The sequence below is a fragment of the Vombatus ursinus genome, unplaced genomic scaffold (genome assembly GCF_900497805.2).
Source record: "Vombatus ursinus unplaced genomic scaffold, bare-nosed wombat genome assembly UNPS02014870.1, whole genome shotgun sequence".
NCBI classification, from domain to species: domain Eukaryota; kingdom Metazoa; phylum Chordata; class Mammalia; order Diprotodontia; family Vombatidae; genus Vombatus; species Vombatus ursinus.
In genome coordinates, this window is record NW_020954648.1 from 10,623,359 (window position 1) to 10,637,994 (window position 14,636).

Below are 14,636 nucleotides of genomic sequence, written 5' to 3' on the forward strand. Positions count from 1 at the left end.
GTTTGTAAAATCTTTCATGTTTGTGATGAAAGATTTAAAATGAAAATCTGTAATTAGAGAGAGAACACTGGGGAAAGAACTTTCACCTTAGGCTTCCGGCAGGAGATTTTGGGTCCTAGCACTGGCCAAGTTGAGATTCCAGGATAAAGTTAGATAATGAGTAACAGAATTAAAAAAGCAGGAACAGACTCTTAGAAGTTAGAGGAAGGTGAAGCAAACAACCTTTACTGATAAGGATATAGAGAATACAGCCCAACTATGGTAGGAAGGGCTGAGAGTGAAAAGATAAGGGTTTGAATTCAGGTTTAATTAGATCTCAAAGTTGTTAGTGAAGGGTAAGGAGAAAATACAGCTCTCGATTTGCAAATTGTTAGGTGTAGCCTCCAGATTTCAATAGGTGCAGTTATTGGAACCCTACAGGGTTTCTGCCTGGGGAAAACTGACCACCCCCTATCAGCATTGATTCAAATTCCTCAGGTGGTCTGTGTCAAAATCTTAGCTAACCTGAGTGATTACAGGTGACTTCACGCTATTTGTAAAACATGCATCAGCCTGAAACTTCCAGGATGAAATGCTTAGTGTAGTTTTTATCCGATAAGCCTCAAAAGATACTTTTCAACTCTCAAGGATTTGTCGCCATGTGTCTTAAGGGAATATATGAATTTGTGGAGAATATTTCCTTTTAAAGGGGCAAAAATATTGGATTTTAAACTTTTTTTTTTTACTGTTTATCATTACCAGATTTTTTTTTAAAGTTTGTTTATAGATTACAAGGAAAGAGAAAAATGAATGGGTTAATGTTGAGCTGAGAGTTGGTTCAGGTGCGAAAGAATTCACTTAGACAATTTTCTCTTAACCAATGGGAGCTTTATTTCATGAAAGCTTCACTGGTTTCGTTAGTCAGAAAGCTAAAAGAGACCCTGATATCTGGGGGAACTTATGCTTATACAGCCCTTTCAAAAGGATGATGTAGTTTCAGAAGTTTTTCTGGCGGTTAAAGATTAGAGGCAGGTCAAGGAAGGATTTTATGAGCAAGTTGTGATTTCAAAATACTGGAAAAGCAATTTTTATCTCTTAACCTTTAGGGTACTGTATGTCTCAGCATCATTAAGAAGCTTTTAGGTTATTCTATCTGACCATGTGTTGTAACATTTTGAAGTACTGTAATTAAGAAATCTTAAACTTCCAAGTTTTGTCTATATTTAAATAAAAGTTTCAGCTAAAATTATTTGCTTAACTAACTGAGCTGCATCTATAAACTGCAGAGGGTGTTCTCATGGGAAGGTCGGGAGAATGACTATTGTACAGGAGCTGAGGTAGGATTCTCCTGACTTAATTTCCCCACTATGACACCTGGCAGACTTTAAGCCTGGCTCAATACAGTTGGCCATTACATAACTTCTGTCTGGAATTGACATGAAGTTAGGAAGGCATTGCTCCTTTATTTCAGTTACAGCCAATTTAATTCCTCATAATGGTATGGGGACGATTAGGCTTAGGGCTTGTGAAATGAAGATATTCTGTTACTTAATCTTACCTGTCTCAGTTTGTTACAATTAATGTTAAAAGAAGAATGGCTTGTAGGCTATCCTGTAAATGACTTAAAAGAAGCATCCATTTTAATTAAGGGTTATTTATTTGTACGTGATCAAAAGTTGGAATTGTTTTGTGTATATTGGAGTCTGCTAATTTCTTAGTGGCATATCATCTGCCTGCTGGGGAATATGAAGTCTTTAATATGACAATTGGCTAAGGTTCCAATTTTGATCTTATAATAGACACATAAAAACAAGTTAATTTTAAATTGTGTTAAGATCAATTTTGTAGGAGAGTGGACACAAGAAAAAGGATCTCTACAAGAAGACAGTCTGCTGGACACTGCTTGAACAGCACTTAGACCAGAAAACTTCACTGGATGATGATGTCCAGAAGACCAACCAGACAGCTGCATGAGAGGCCTTAAATGGACTATTTGTTCCTTTCTCCCTTTGGGTTTGTCATCGCATTGATTAATTTCTCCCTCACCAAATCCCCAAAATCTCTTGATGAAATGTTGCCCGATAACACAGCCCCAGATAGAATGGGATGGTTAGAATCATGCAAGTGGAAGGGAATGGCAGTCTCTTGACTAGATGAAGAAACTGAGGTGAACCCTAATTATGACAAGAAAATTGAAATAAGGTTATCAAAAGTTTAATCTTTTATAATAAATTAAGATACAGGCACAAGAGTAAATTAAAAGGGGGAATTGTAAAAAAAAAAAATGTGGTTGGGAATGTTGCTTTTGCTTATCACTCATCAGGCTGTTAAGTAGCTGCTGGGGTATTGACAGCTGTAGACTGTTGACATGGAAATGTTGGGAGTGGGAGATGTAATTAGGGGCAGAGACTCAAGTGGGGAAATTATGTGCTTCGGACAGGCTGTAACCTCTGTAGTACCCAGTCAATGGGAAACTGGAGGAGGGACTTGCCTTTCGGGTTAGGGAATAAAAGGCTGTATTTTCATGCCTCAAGGGTGTGCCCACACATGGTACCCCAGGCCATTAATAAGTTTTTTCCAATTTACTAACAGCTTTTTGGAACATCTGTTGCTAACAGGCAAATAAAAATTATGACTTCTAGTCTTTAGAAGCAGTTACCAAAGTGGCTGAATTACTGGCATGCAGGCCACATGCCCTTGACACTATTACTTTAATTAGTCAACATTTATTTATTAAATGCCTACTATGTGCCAGGCTCTGGGGAAATAAGTGTAAAGAATGTAACAACCTCTATTTGCAAGGAAAAAAGTACATACAGAATCTACAGCAAGAGACATAGATACATAGCATAAATAGAAAAATAAGCAAGGTAAATAAAAGGTAGCTTAGGAAGGAGGGCACTAGCAATTGGGGGGGAGGGGGGAAGAAACAAGGAGGAAGTGTCAGAAAAGGCTTCAAGGACAAGGTGGTGCCTGAACTGCATCTTAAAGAAAAAGAGATTCTAGGAGGTAGGGCATTCGAGGTACAGGATCAGGCAGTACAAAGACATGGGAACATGGTGTTACATAAGGCCACGACACAGATAAGCCTTTACGGCTACACAACGCTAACACAGGCATCTCAGTTACAGTCACTGGCCCTCTTAGAGACTTCTCACTGGCAAGCATCAAAGCATCATCTTAAGAGGGATCCTTACATTAGCTGCCAGAACACTAGAAACAAGAATTAAAGAAATGAGCTCTCTCAGTTTCCACTACTCGAGAACCCGATTCCTAAGCACCTGATTCTCATAAGCAAGCAGAAGCAGCTCTCGGATTCCAAGTCTTGGCAATCACTGCACTAGGCAGATCAATTTAATTCAACTGAATACCTTTAGGCACACCTACTGTGTATACAAAGTTTAAATGTAAGATCCCTACCTTCATGGAATTTATGAGTAAGGGGACAGAATAACCACAAATAATTATGATACAAATTAATGTTAACAGAAATACTGTGTGTAGGGAGGAAATTCACTGGTGAGGTGAGGGTTTACATTCCAAGGAGAAGAAACAGCATAAAAGGAACAGAAGTAGGAAAACAAAGGATGTGTACAGCAGTGCTGTTAAACTCAAATAGATTCAGGTCCCTACTGCTGCATATTGACCTAGAAAACCACAAAATAACATGTTGTGTTACATTTTTATTTATTTTGTTAACTGTTTCTCAATTACATTTTAATCTGGTTCAGGGACTCGGGAGTTTGACATCTTTGGCACACAGGATTGAGCACACTGTAATAGTTGAGTATGATACGTGGAAGGCAGAAGTATGAGAAAACAGCACTGGAGTTGTAGGAACATTAAGCTAAGCAACAGGATGCCACTGAGAAGTCTGAAGAGAGCTAGGACAATAAATGGATCTAAACCAGGGCTTTTTAAATTTTTTTTCACTAGTAACCCCTTTCCTGCAGCATGAGTTGGCTGTGTGGCCTGAGGGCATATGTGGTGTCAAGTGTGCATGCTTTGTGTTCAAACTAAGGCTACAGGGAAGTTGCAGGATGCAACATTGGCAACTGTTGCCAAAAACACCTCAGGTTCATTTCATGTTTGATTTTGAGTTAATTTTTGGTTGTTACGAGTTTAATTTTGACCCACAGTTTAAGAAGCACTTATCTAAGCAAAATGAAGATAAGTCTGGCAGCTGGAGAAAGATAAGAGAATATGGAAGAAGAGAAGGGGAGGGGCAGCTATTTGGCAAAGTGGATAGAGCTCTGGCCTTGGAGTCAGGAGGACCTGGGTTTAAATGTGGCCTCAGACACTGGACACTTATTGGCTCTGTGACCCTGGGCAAGTCACTTAACCCTGACTGCCTCACCAAAATGGGAAAAAAAGGGGGGGCGGGCGGGGAGAATAGACACAGAAAGGCTTGTTATGGAGCTATTGCAATAATATAAGCAAGTCATAATAAAAACCTATACAAAGTTAATGTAAACTAATGGGTGAGGACACAAGCCACTGGAAGACAGAATAAATAGGATTTGATAACTATATTAGAGGTGAAGGAGAGTAAAGCAGAAGATTAGATTAAGGTTTGGAATGTGGGAGAATAAGGAACTAATAACAACAATGAAAAAAGCAGCTAAGTTTGAAATATGAGGTCTAGTGGGAAAATAAACTGCTCAAAACATTAAATTTGATGGAGCAATGAAATATCCAGGTAGATATACATCCTGTACTCAGCTGGAGTCTTGGTTTGGAATTTGGAAAAGAGGTCAAACCTAGAAGTACAGATTTGGGAGTTATGTGCATAGGAACAATAATTCAAAGACAGGGGATGAGCCAAAGTGAATCAGGAGAACGAATTTCAACAATACACCCACCTGAAGAAAGTAAGCAGGAACACAACAACGTGATGATGAGTAAATCTGGATATCCAAGTCCCACCCTGAAAAGTACCGGGCCCAGCCATGCTTTCTTCCCGTCCTTTCACCTCAACCTTGATTTTAATGCTCGGAAGGTGAAGGATTTAGATCATCTTTCCTGTCTGGCAAGACAAAAAAAATTATTAGAATGCAATTCATAAAGGATATGTATGAAGACATGTCAATTTACTTAGGCTTATATCATGTTTATATAATCCTAACAAAATCATATTAGTCATTTCTTATTACGATAATGAAAAAATTACCAAAATACTGATTGTCAAATATACTATAAAAGGTAAAAGAGAATTCCCATACCAAAGAATAACAAGCATGTTCCAAGCCTACATTCACAATAATTTCTATCTTACTTGCTTTTACCTGATTATAGGTGAACAAGTAAATACATAAAAGCCTTAAAGGCTATAAACTCATTTAGGGCCTCATTTTTAGAAATATTTTGATGGGAAGATATTATAAATTTGGGAGCATGGGAGAGGTGCCAAAGGACTAAAACTGGATAAATGCTGTTTTGATCTTCAAGGTGGAAAAAAAAAAAGGAAGGAAGATGGATTCTTGAAACTATAGGCCAATGAGCTTAATTTTGAGACCTGGCAAAATTCTAAAAAAAAAAAAAATACTATTAAAGGGATTGTTTATAAATATCAAAAAGGGAGGAAGTGATCACTAAGAGCCAACATAGTTTCAACCAGGTTATACCAGACTCATTTCATTTCCTTGTTTGACAGTTACTAAACAGGTAGATCAGAAGAATGCTGCAAATACAGTAAGCTTCAATTTCAGCAAGGCATTTGTTTTTTCTTTTGTTTTTTTTTTTAGGCAACTGGGGAAGTGACTTGCCAAAGGTCACATAGCTAGTAAATGTCAAGTATTTGGCCTGAGGCCGGATTTGAACTCAGGTCCTCCTCACTTCAGGGCCGGTGCTCTATCCACTGCACCACCTAGCTGCCCCTTCAGCAAGGCATTTGACAAGATCTTTCATGTTAACTTTGTAGACAAGATGGAGAGATAGGGGCTAGATGATAAAAGCTTGGTGGATTCAGAAGTGGTTGGAAGACTGAACCTAAAAAATATAATTGATGTCAATTGGCAGGGAGATCCTTAAAGGAACCCAAGGATTGGTCCTAGTCCCTGTATTGTTGAAAGTTTTTGATATAGATGGGATGCTTATTAAACATGCAAAGAGAAAGCTGGGAGGGAAAAGTAATATATTGGACAGAAGAACAATGTGGTACAGGACAAGAGTTGGGCAGCTAGGTGGCTCACCTGGGTGGACAAAGCACCAGGCCTGGAGTCAGGAAGACTCATCTTCCTGAGTTAAAATCTAGCCTCACACACTTACTAGCTCTATGACCCTGGGCAAGTCACTTAACCCTGATTGCCTCAATTTCCTCATCTGTAAAATGGAATGGAGAAGGAAATGTCAAAGCAATCCTGTATCTTTGCCAAGAAAACCCCAGAAGGGGTCATGAAGCATCAGACCTGACTGAAATAACTCAACAATAACTCACCTTTCTCGAGTGCTAAAGTGATTTACATATGCTGTTACAAATGTGGTCACCAAGAGTTGGAAACTACTGAACAACATAGAAGTTAAAAAAAAAAAAACAAAAAAAACCTGGGTTTGAATCTTGCTTCAGGCACTATCTATATTATTAAATCACTTAACATATCTGAAGTTTATTCATTTGTGTAATGGAAATATTAATATATAGTAAATATCTTATAGTGATGATTAAATGAGATAAACACTAAATAATGCAATACATAATTGTCAAGTAGAAAATGGTTCAAATCTAAAAAGATTACACTTAATAGAGAGAAATGTAAAATTCTATACTTGGGTTCAAAAAATTAACTATAAACATTGGATCAGAAAGACATGTTTAGACAAGAGACCGTGAAAATGAGGGAAGTCATCTGCAAGCTCAGAGTCACATGGAAGACTCAAAAGCAAATGTAATCAGGCAGCACAAATAAAGGCACTCTTTTCAAAAGCAGGAAGTCCTACTACATTCTGCCCTCCTCAGACTACATCTGAAGTGTCCGAGATCTGCTTCAGGAACACATTTTTAGGAAGGGTATTGATGTCTAGTCGTGCCTAACTCTTCATGACCCCATGGCCCACATTATCCATCTGGTGTTGAACTTTTCTGCAGTGCTTTGCCATTTTCTTTTCCAGTGGTTGCCCAAGGTCACAAGTAATAAATGTCTGAAACTGGATTTGAACTCATCTTCCTGACTCCAGGTCCAATGCTCTATCCACTGATCCACCGAGCTGCTCCCAGGAAGGGTAATAATAACAAGCTCCAACTCTTCCAGGAGGCACTCAGAATGGTTAAGAAGACAGAACAGGAAGTCGTATCAAGCCATATCATATAAAAGATGCACTGATGGCGCTAGAGGATGAGCAGCCTTAAAAAGAAAAAAGGAATTCAGGCGCAGGGAGGGTGTAGGGGCAGCGGTTTGGGGGGAGAGAAAGAAAGGGCTATGGGGGCTGTCTTCAAGTGTCTGAAAAACTGTCAAGTGGAAAAGACCTAAGAAGAGAACTAAGAAAAGTGGGTAAAAAAAGTTTCAGAGACCACATTGGCTCAATGTAAGAAAACACTTCAACAATAAGAACTATCCAAATGTGGAATGGTTCATCGTACAGCAGGGGTGGGGAAACTGTGGCCCAGAGGCCACGTGTGACCTTCTAGATCCTCAAATGCAGCCTTTTGACTGAATCCGAATTTTACAGAACAAATCCTTGACTACTTGAGGAGCTGTTGAAGATGGAATTTTTACTTTGGGTTAAACTAGAACTTTGAGTTCCCTTCTATGTGATTTTGGGAACTGGGCGAGTGTGTGACAGTACAGCTCATTTATTTTTAATATTTTGCATGAAAATCAATATGATAATCCAAACACCATCTCCTTGGGAAACCAAGGAGTGTACATTACTTTCATCTCATTCCAATGCCAACAGGCATTTATTAAGCCCCTACTACAAGCCAGCTACTGGTGCAGAGCTCTGGGTATACAAAGACAAAAATATGAAAGCCTCTGCCCTCAAGGAGCTTACATACATAGAAAAGTAGCTATAAAATAACTACCAGAAGAAGGGAGAATTTGGAGTAGTTACACCTCTAGGATGTGGCAAATGAAATGAGATTTGAAGAAAGCTAGAGATCCTATGATAATAATAACCAGCATTTATATAGTAACTATAACGTGCCAGGCACTGTGTTAAGCACTTTACAAATATTACCTCATTTGATCCTCACAAGGAGGATTATTATATTCTATATTTTATGTGTGTATAATATACTATATGTTATTATTCTTGATTCAATTCAAGAAACATTAAGCACCTACCATATGCCAGGCACAGAGCTTAGCACTGGGGATACAAAGAAGCAAAAGACAAATCCCTGCCCTCAAGAAGCTAACAATCTAATGGGAGAGACAACATGCAAACAAATATATACAAAATAATCTATATACAGGATAAACAGGAAATAAAGGAGAGAAAGCACTGGAATCAAGAGAGGTTAGGAAAGCCTTCCTGTAGTAGGTGGAATTTTTGTTTGGACTAAAAGAAAGCCAGGGAAATCAGCAGGTGAAGTTGAGGAGGGAGAACATTCCAGGCATGGGGATCAGATAGAGAAAATGCTGAGAGATGGATTGTTTTGTTTCTGGAATAGCCAGGAGGTCAATGTCACTGGATGGAAAAATACATGTCAGGGAGTAAGAAGACTTGAAAGGTAAGAGAGGGATAGGTTATGAAGGGCTTTGAATGTCAAACAGAGAAGTATGTATTTGTTCCTAGAGGTAACAGGAAGCCACCAGAGTTTAAGTTGGGAGGGGGTATGTGACATGATCAGACTTTCATTTAAGGAAAATCACTGGTTGAATGGAAAATGGATTGGAGGAGGGAGAGATTTGAGGTAGGCAAATCCACCAGGCGGTCATTGAAGTAATTCAAGCATGAAATGATGAGGACCTGCACTGGAATAGTGACAGTGTCAGGGGAGAGAAAGGAGTATATTCAAGACATGCTGACACTTTACAGATGAGGAAACTGAGCCAAAGAGGTTAAGTGACTTGCCTAAGGTCGCTCAGCTAGCAAGTGAGGCTGAATTTGAATTCAAATCTTCCTGACTCTAGGTTCAGCACTCTATCCACTACCTTTAAGAGGTAGCAGTGGGGAGGGGCTGCTTTCCAGGGATGAGAGACTGCCTTGAGCCAAGGCACAGAACAGAATCAAACCAGGAAGATGAAGTAGGCCAGTCTGACTGGAATGTAAAGTACACAAAGAACAAGTCCTTGAAATGAGCCTGGAAAGGTAAATTGTGAGCCAGACTGGAAAGCCAGAAAGGAAAGCAAGACTGGGTTTTTAAAAACCAAACGGAATTTTTTATTTTATCCTGGAGGTAAGAACTAGCCACCAGAGTTCCCTTAGCAAGAGGGTGAGCACGATCGGATCTGTGCTTTGGTAATAAATCTGTCAGCAGTGTGAATGATAAATCTGAGAGGGGAGAGAGTAAAGGCAGACAGACCAATAAGAAAGCTACTGAAGATCTAGTCTAGGATGTTGATTTGTGAGTGGTGGGAAAAAATGCTATGGTAGAGACACAACAAAATTGGGGAAAATTTAGAAGTACAAATTCGCCTTTTTTCAAACTTGTAACTCTACCTGGATCAAACTTCTTATTATGACAGATATGGAGTTTATCAATTAAGAATTCTTCCACCCAGTCTGGAGTTCTAGATACTAAACTGTTCCTCCCAATTTGGTTTAAATGTATGCAAAAGCTCTTAAGATGGACATTTCCTAAACTCTAAGTCACAGAGAGTGTATACGTGTGTGCAAAACTATGTAAACCTTTGGTTTGCAGTGAAATCAATGTGTAAGCTGTTAATTTTCTGTACCATCTTTTCTCCAAAAAAAAAAAAAAAAAAGAGATACAGGAAAGAGTCAAGCCCTAAAAGATTTAAGAACCCCTTAAAGACATTTAAATGTGTGTGCATGTCGGTACGGTAGGATGGCAGGTCCTATAGGAAGGCCAAGATCAGGGTTGGGATCATGTGATTTCAGAGTTCAAAGGGACCACTTAGAGATCTAAGTCAATCTAAGTTCAACCAGAACTCTGGGTCTTCTCAGCCTAGCTGTAGTCCCTCTTCTCAATTCAGAACATTAGTACCTGGAGTCAAAAGACCCGAGTTCAAATCCTAGCTCTAGCTGGCCACTTAGGAGGCATATAACCACAATTAGGTCTCCTAACCACTGTAAGCATAGGTTTTCTTATCTGTAAAATGGGCATAATAATTCTTGAACTACCCATCACATATTCTCAAAGGTATAGAGTTGGAAAGGATCTTGAAGGTCATCTAATCCAAGTGCATTTTACAGATAAGGTATCACAGGCCACAGCCTTTGAGATTGTGATTTTGATTTGTGATTTTAATATCACATGGAAGAAACAAGTTCTCTTCTAAACTACCAAACATTCTAAGTAGCAGAGCTTGGATTAGACTCCAAAACAAGGCACTTTTCCACTGTATCATATGCTTCTTAATGACCTCACAGAGTAATGAGGGAAAATCCTTTCTAAGCTAACATGTATATACAATGCTTTAAGATTTGCAAAGAGCTGAGCATATGTTATGTCATTTTTATCCTCACCACAACCCTGGGAGGTGGTTGCTACTGTTGTCTCCATTTTACAATGAGAAAAGTAAAGCAGACAGAAGGTAACTCGCTTGCCCATGGTCACAAAACTACTAAAGCATCTGAGGCAGCTTTAGAACTCAGGTCTACTTGATTCCAAGGAAAGGCACAACCTAGCTATCTCTTCAGAATACACCTTTATTCCTCATCATTGTAATTTTTGTATCTTACCACCAAAAAGCAGCTCACCACTCTTGAAACCTTCCCATCCTACCCGAAACGGCATCACCACCTTCTCAAACCTTTCCCCTTCCTTTCACTAATTTAGGGACTCAGTAACAAAGCTAAACTGACTCAGGGTGGGGTTTAAGGGATGGCGGAGGGGAGGAAAGAAGCCTCCTTTATTGTTTTTAAGTCTTCACTTAGCTAGGGGCAGGGAAGGTATGTTACCTGGGCTAACTGCCGGGATGCCACTCCGCCCACAGAATGGGTCTGCCGTCTGTCTTTCTGGCCCACGTCTAGACGCCCCCGCCCACCCTTTCGATCCCCCAGTCCCCCCCACCCCGCCCACAGTCTGGGTCTGACATCGTCTTTCAGGCCCACATCTAGACGTCCACGCCCACCCTTCCGACCCCCCCAGTTCCCCCACCCCGCCCACCATCCTCCACGCCGCTGAGTCTTTTTTGTCTCCATCCTGCCAGTCCTCGGGCCCACCCCCACCCTGCCAGCCCAACCCCTGGCCCCCGCCCCTGCCCCCCCACCTCGCTGCGATTGCGCCCTTTCTCGTCCCCACCCTCCCAGCCCTCGGGCCCACCCCTATTCTTCCAGCCTCCCATCCTACTAGCCCCCCGAGCGAGCCCCCCGCCCCCCAACCTCGCTGCCACCGCACCTTTCTCCTCCCCACCCTCCCATCCCTCGGACCCACCCCTATTCTACCATCCCCCCACCCGCCAGCCCTCGCGCCCCCTCCCCGTCAGCTCCCTTCCGCTGGATCGGCCGCGAGCCAAAGCTCAGCCCAGCACGGACTGCGCCCCCAGGAAGGGGCTCGAGGGCCCGGGGGTGCAGAAGGGGGCGCGAGCTCACCGCGGGGGGCCGCCAGCCCCTCCGTCGTTCTCAGGGCATCCCCTCGTTTCCGAGGCGCAGCCGGGATGCATCCCTCCCCCCGCGCCGCCGAGCCGCGCCCAACCACCGCCAGCCGCTCCAACATACATCGTTAACAGCTGGTCCCGCCGCTGTAGCAGCCGCTGCCCCCGCATCTCTCCGTCGCGCCGCGCCGCGCTCGGCTCCGCCACCTCACCTCAGCCACCAGCCGCCAGCCCAGCGTTTCCGGACGGCCACGTGACCCCTGGGCTGGGCCAGGAGCCCCAGGCTCTCGGCTTGGCTTCCGTGGTGCATTCTGGGAGTTGTAGTCCTGCCCTCATCGGGCTCACCTGCATCTCAAAGAAATGGGATTTTTTTTTTTTTGAACCTTTTTTTTTTCTTTGATGAGGTTTAAGTGACTGCCTAGGGTCACACAGCTAGTAACTATCAAGTGTCTGAGTCGGATTTTAGCTCCGGTCCTCCTGACTCCAAGGCCGGAACTCTATCCACTACACCATCTAGCTGCCCCTTTTTTTTCTTTTAAAAAAAAAATGTTTTCAACAAACTTTTTCTCCTTCCCGCAGCCATATCAATTTAAAAGAAAAACAAAACCCTTATAACAAATTATGCATAGTCAAAGCAGGACAAATCCTCATATTACCCATGCCCAGAGATGTTATGTCTCATTTTTTTAAGCTAGCATAGAACCTTAATGTTTGCAAAGTTCTTTACAAATGTAATCTCACTCGATCCTCACAAGAAACTTGAGAATTATTATTATTTTACAGATGAGGAAACTGAGGCAAACAGAGATTAAGTGACTCAGCCAGGGTCACACAGCTAATAAGTACCAGAGGCTAGAATTAAATTTAGATCTTTCTTACTCCAGGCCAGTAATGCCACTTAGCAAAACAAATTTTCACATTGTCCATGTCAAAAAACGGATGTGTCATTCTGTATCTGCAATCCATCTCTCTCTTTCATGAAGTGCATGGCATAGTTCATCATCAATAGTGATTGGTCATTCAGTTAAGCTGTGTTCTTAACTCTTCCAAAGTTGATTTTACTTTGCTGTTGTTATTTGTTTAAATTTTCTGGTTCTGTGCACTTCACTCTGCAGAAGTCCCTACAAGTCTTCCCAGGTTTCTCAGCATCTATGCAGCAATACATTCATATGCCATAATTTGTGATCAGCCTTTTCTCAATTGATGGGAACCCCTTTAGTTTTCTATTCTTTGCTACTACTACAAAAAAAAGATGGTATAAATGTTTTTGTACAATTAGGCTCTTTTCCTCTTTCTTTGGGGTATAGACCTAGTAAAAGGTATTGCTGGTTCAAAGGGTATGCACAATTTAATGATATTGGGGTCATGGCTTGCAGAATTTTTAGAACTAGAAGCTAGCTTATAGACAAGAGAAACTAGTCCTGGGGAAGGGAAATGATTTGCCCACAGTCATACTGATGGAGCACTTAACTGTGTGTCTTCCAAGAAGTTATTCCACATTTCTAAAATTAAGGGCCTGGAATCTGTTAAGATCTCTTCCAGCTATAAATCCTTTAATTCTATTTCAGGCAGCAAAGTAGTGCCTGGCAAAAACAACCAATAAACCAAGGGAGTGATTCCAGAATAGGTTCACCTGGGGCAGCTAGGTAGCACAGTGGATAGAGCACTGGAGTCAGGAGGACCTGAGTTTAAATCTGGCCTCAGACACATAACACTCAATGGCTGTGTGACTCTGGGCAAGTCACTTAACCCCAATTGCCTCTCTCTCTCTCTCTCACACTTGCTCGCGCACACACGCACACGCATGCATGGGGCTGAGATTCCATCAGCTCAGAGATCTCTCTGATGTGAAAATCTCCACCAATACAGATCAGCAACTCCACTCTTAGAGAACCTAGGGATACTGAGATGTGATTTGTCCATAGTAATGGGGCTACTATGTGTTAGAGGCAGACCTTAAAACCAAGTCTTGCTGACTCCAAAACCAACCTTCCATTTACTACATCCCAGAACCTCTCTTTCACATAGCTTGCTTAGTGGGTGTCCCTGATGAGGTCTAGAGACTTAGGGTTGCTGGGACCCCAAGATCCCGACACACAGGTCCTGCTGAAAGAATTCCACCCAAGCCTTATTTGAGCCAAAGACCAGGTTTATTAAAGATCTGCCTTATTAGCCAGACTCTTAAGGAATCTGAGCATCTTAATGGAGACAAGATGGACCTTATATGCAGAAAGACTATGGGAGGGATCTAGGAGTAGCCAAGTATACTGTCTATGAGGTAATAGAACTCTAGGGACCTGGACCATGTGGCCTAGGGAGAATGGAGCCTTGATAGGATTAAGGGGGGCAAGTGACCTGTGACCATCGGGAGGTAAGACAATGGAGGGGCTAGGCTAGGTCAAGGGTAACAGCGAATTGGGAAATTGGGCGTAGCCACAATGAAAGGCCAATTGATGTGGCTTCAGGGGAACACCAGAGACCTCCTGGATCAAGTGGGAGAATTCTAGGACAGTCCAAGGGTTTTCTAGGGCCCATAGACAAATGGGGCCCAAATTGGGACAAAGGTCTCAGCCTCTGCCCAGTACCCCACCAGACCCATATTATTGTTTGGATTCTTACATTTTACCCCTACAGCAAAGGTGGATCTAGTCCTCACACTTTTGTTAAGACTAAAGCAGAATTCATTCCAGATTATAGATGAGTTAAAAAAAAAATCAACTTTCCCTTGAAGCCAGCAGACACCATGATGAATTGATAAATTCTGAGCTCCCAATAGCCCCTAGATAATTAACCTTGTCTTCTTGTGGTTATTTAGAAGTGAAGCAACAATTGTTCAATTCTCCCCTTCCCAGGTTTTTCTGCAGGGGTAGGGGTGGGGGAACCAACCTTCTCCTCCAGACAAACAAAAAAAACCCTTGCCAATTCAGCTCAGGTGTTCGGTTTTGGGTTGTTTTTTTTCCCCCCTGACATCTATTCCTCTTCCGCAATGAATCC

At 41.8% G+C, this 14,636-nt stretch overlaps 1 protein-coding gene across 4 annotated transcripts in view; it reads right to left on the reverse strand.

Annotated features, from left to right (window-relative positions):
- Positions 1–11,847, reverse strand: part of SLC37A3 (solute carrier family 37 member 3) — a 51,812-nt gene extending 39,965 nt beyond the window's left edge. For 3 of the 4 annotated variants that reach the window (XM_027842351.1, XM_027842348.1, XM_027842352.1), the window contains exons 1-2: positions 11,767–11,847; positions 4,842–5,005 (exon numbers count right to left, since the gene is read on the reverse strand). In XM_027842351.1, coding sequence (XP_027698152.1) covers positions 4,842–4,930 — 89 coding nt within the window. In that variant the 5' untranslated portion in view covers positions 4,931–5,005; positions 11,767–11,847. The remainder of the gene's footprint in view (positions 1–4,841; positions 5,006–11,766) is intronic. The other variant, XM_027842350.1, reaches the window with a different exon arrangement.
- Positions 11,848–14,636: the final 2,789 nt, after the last annotated feature.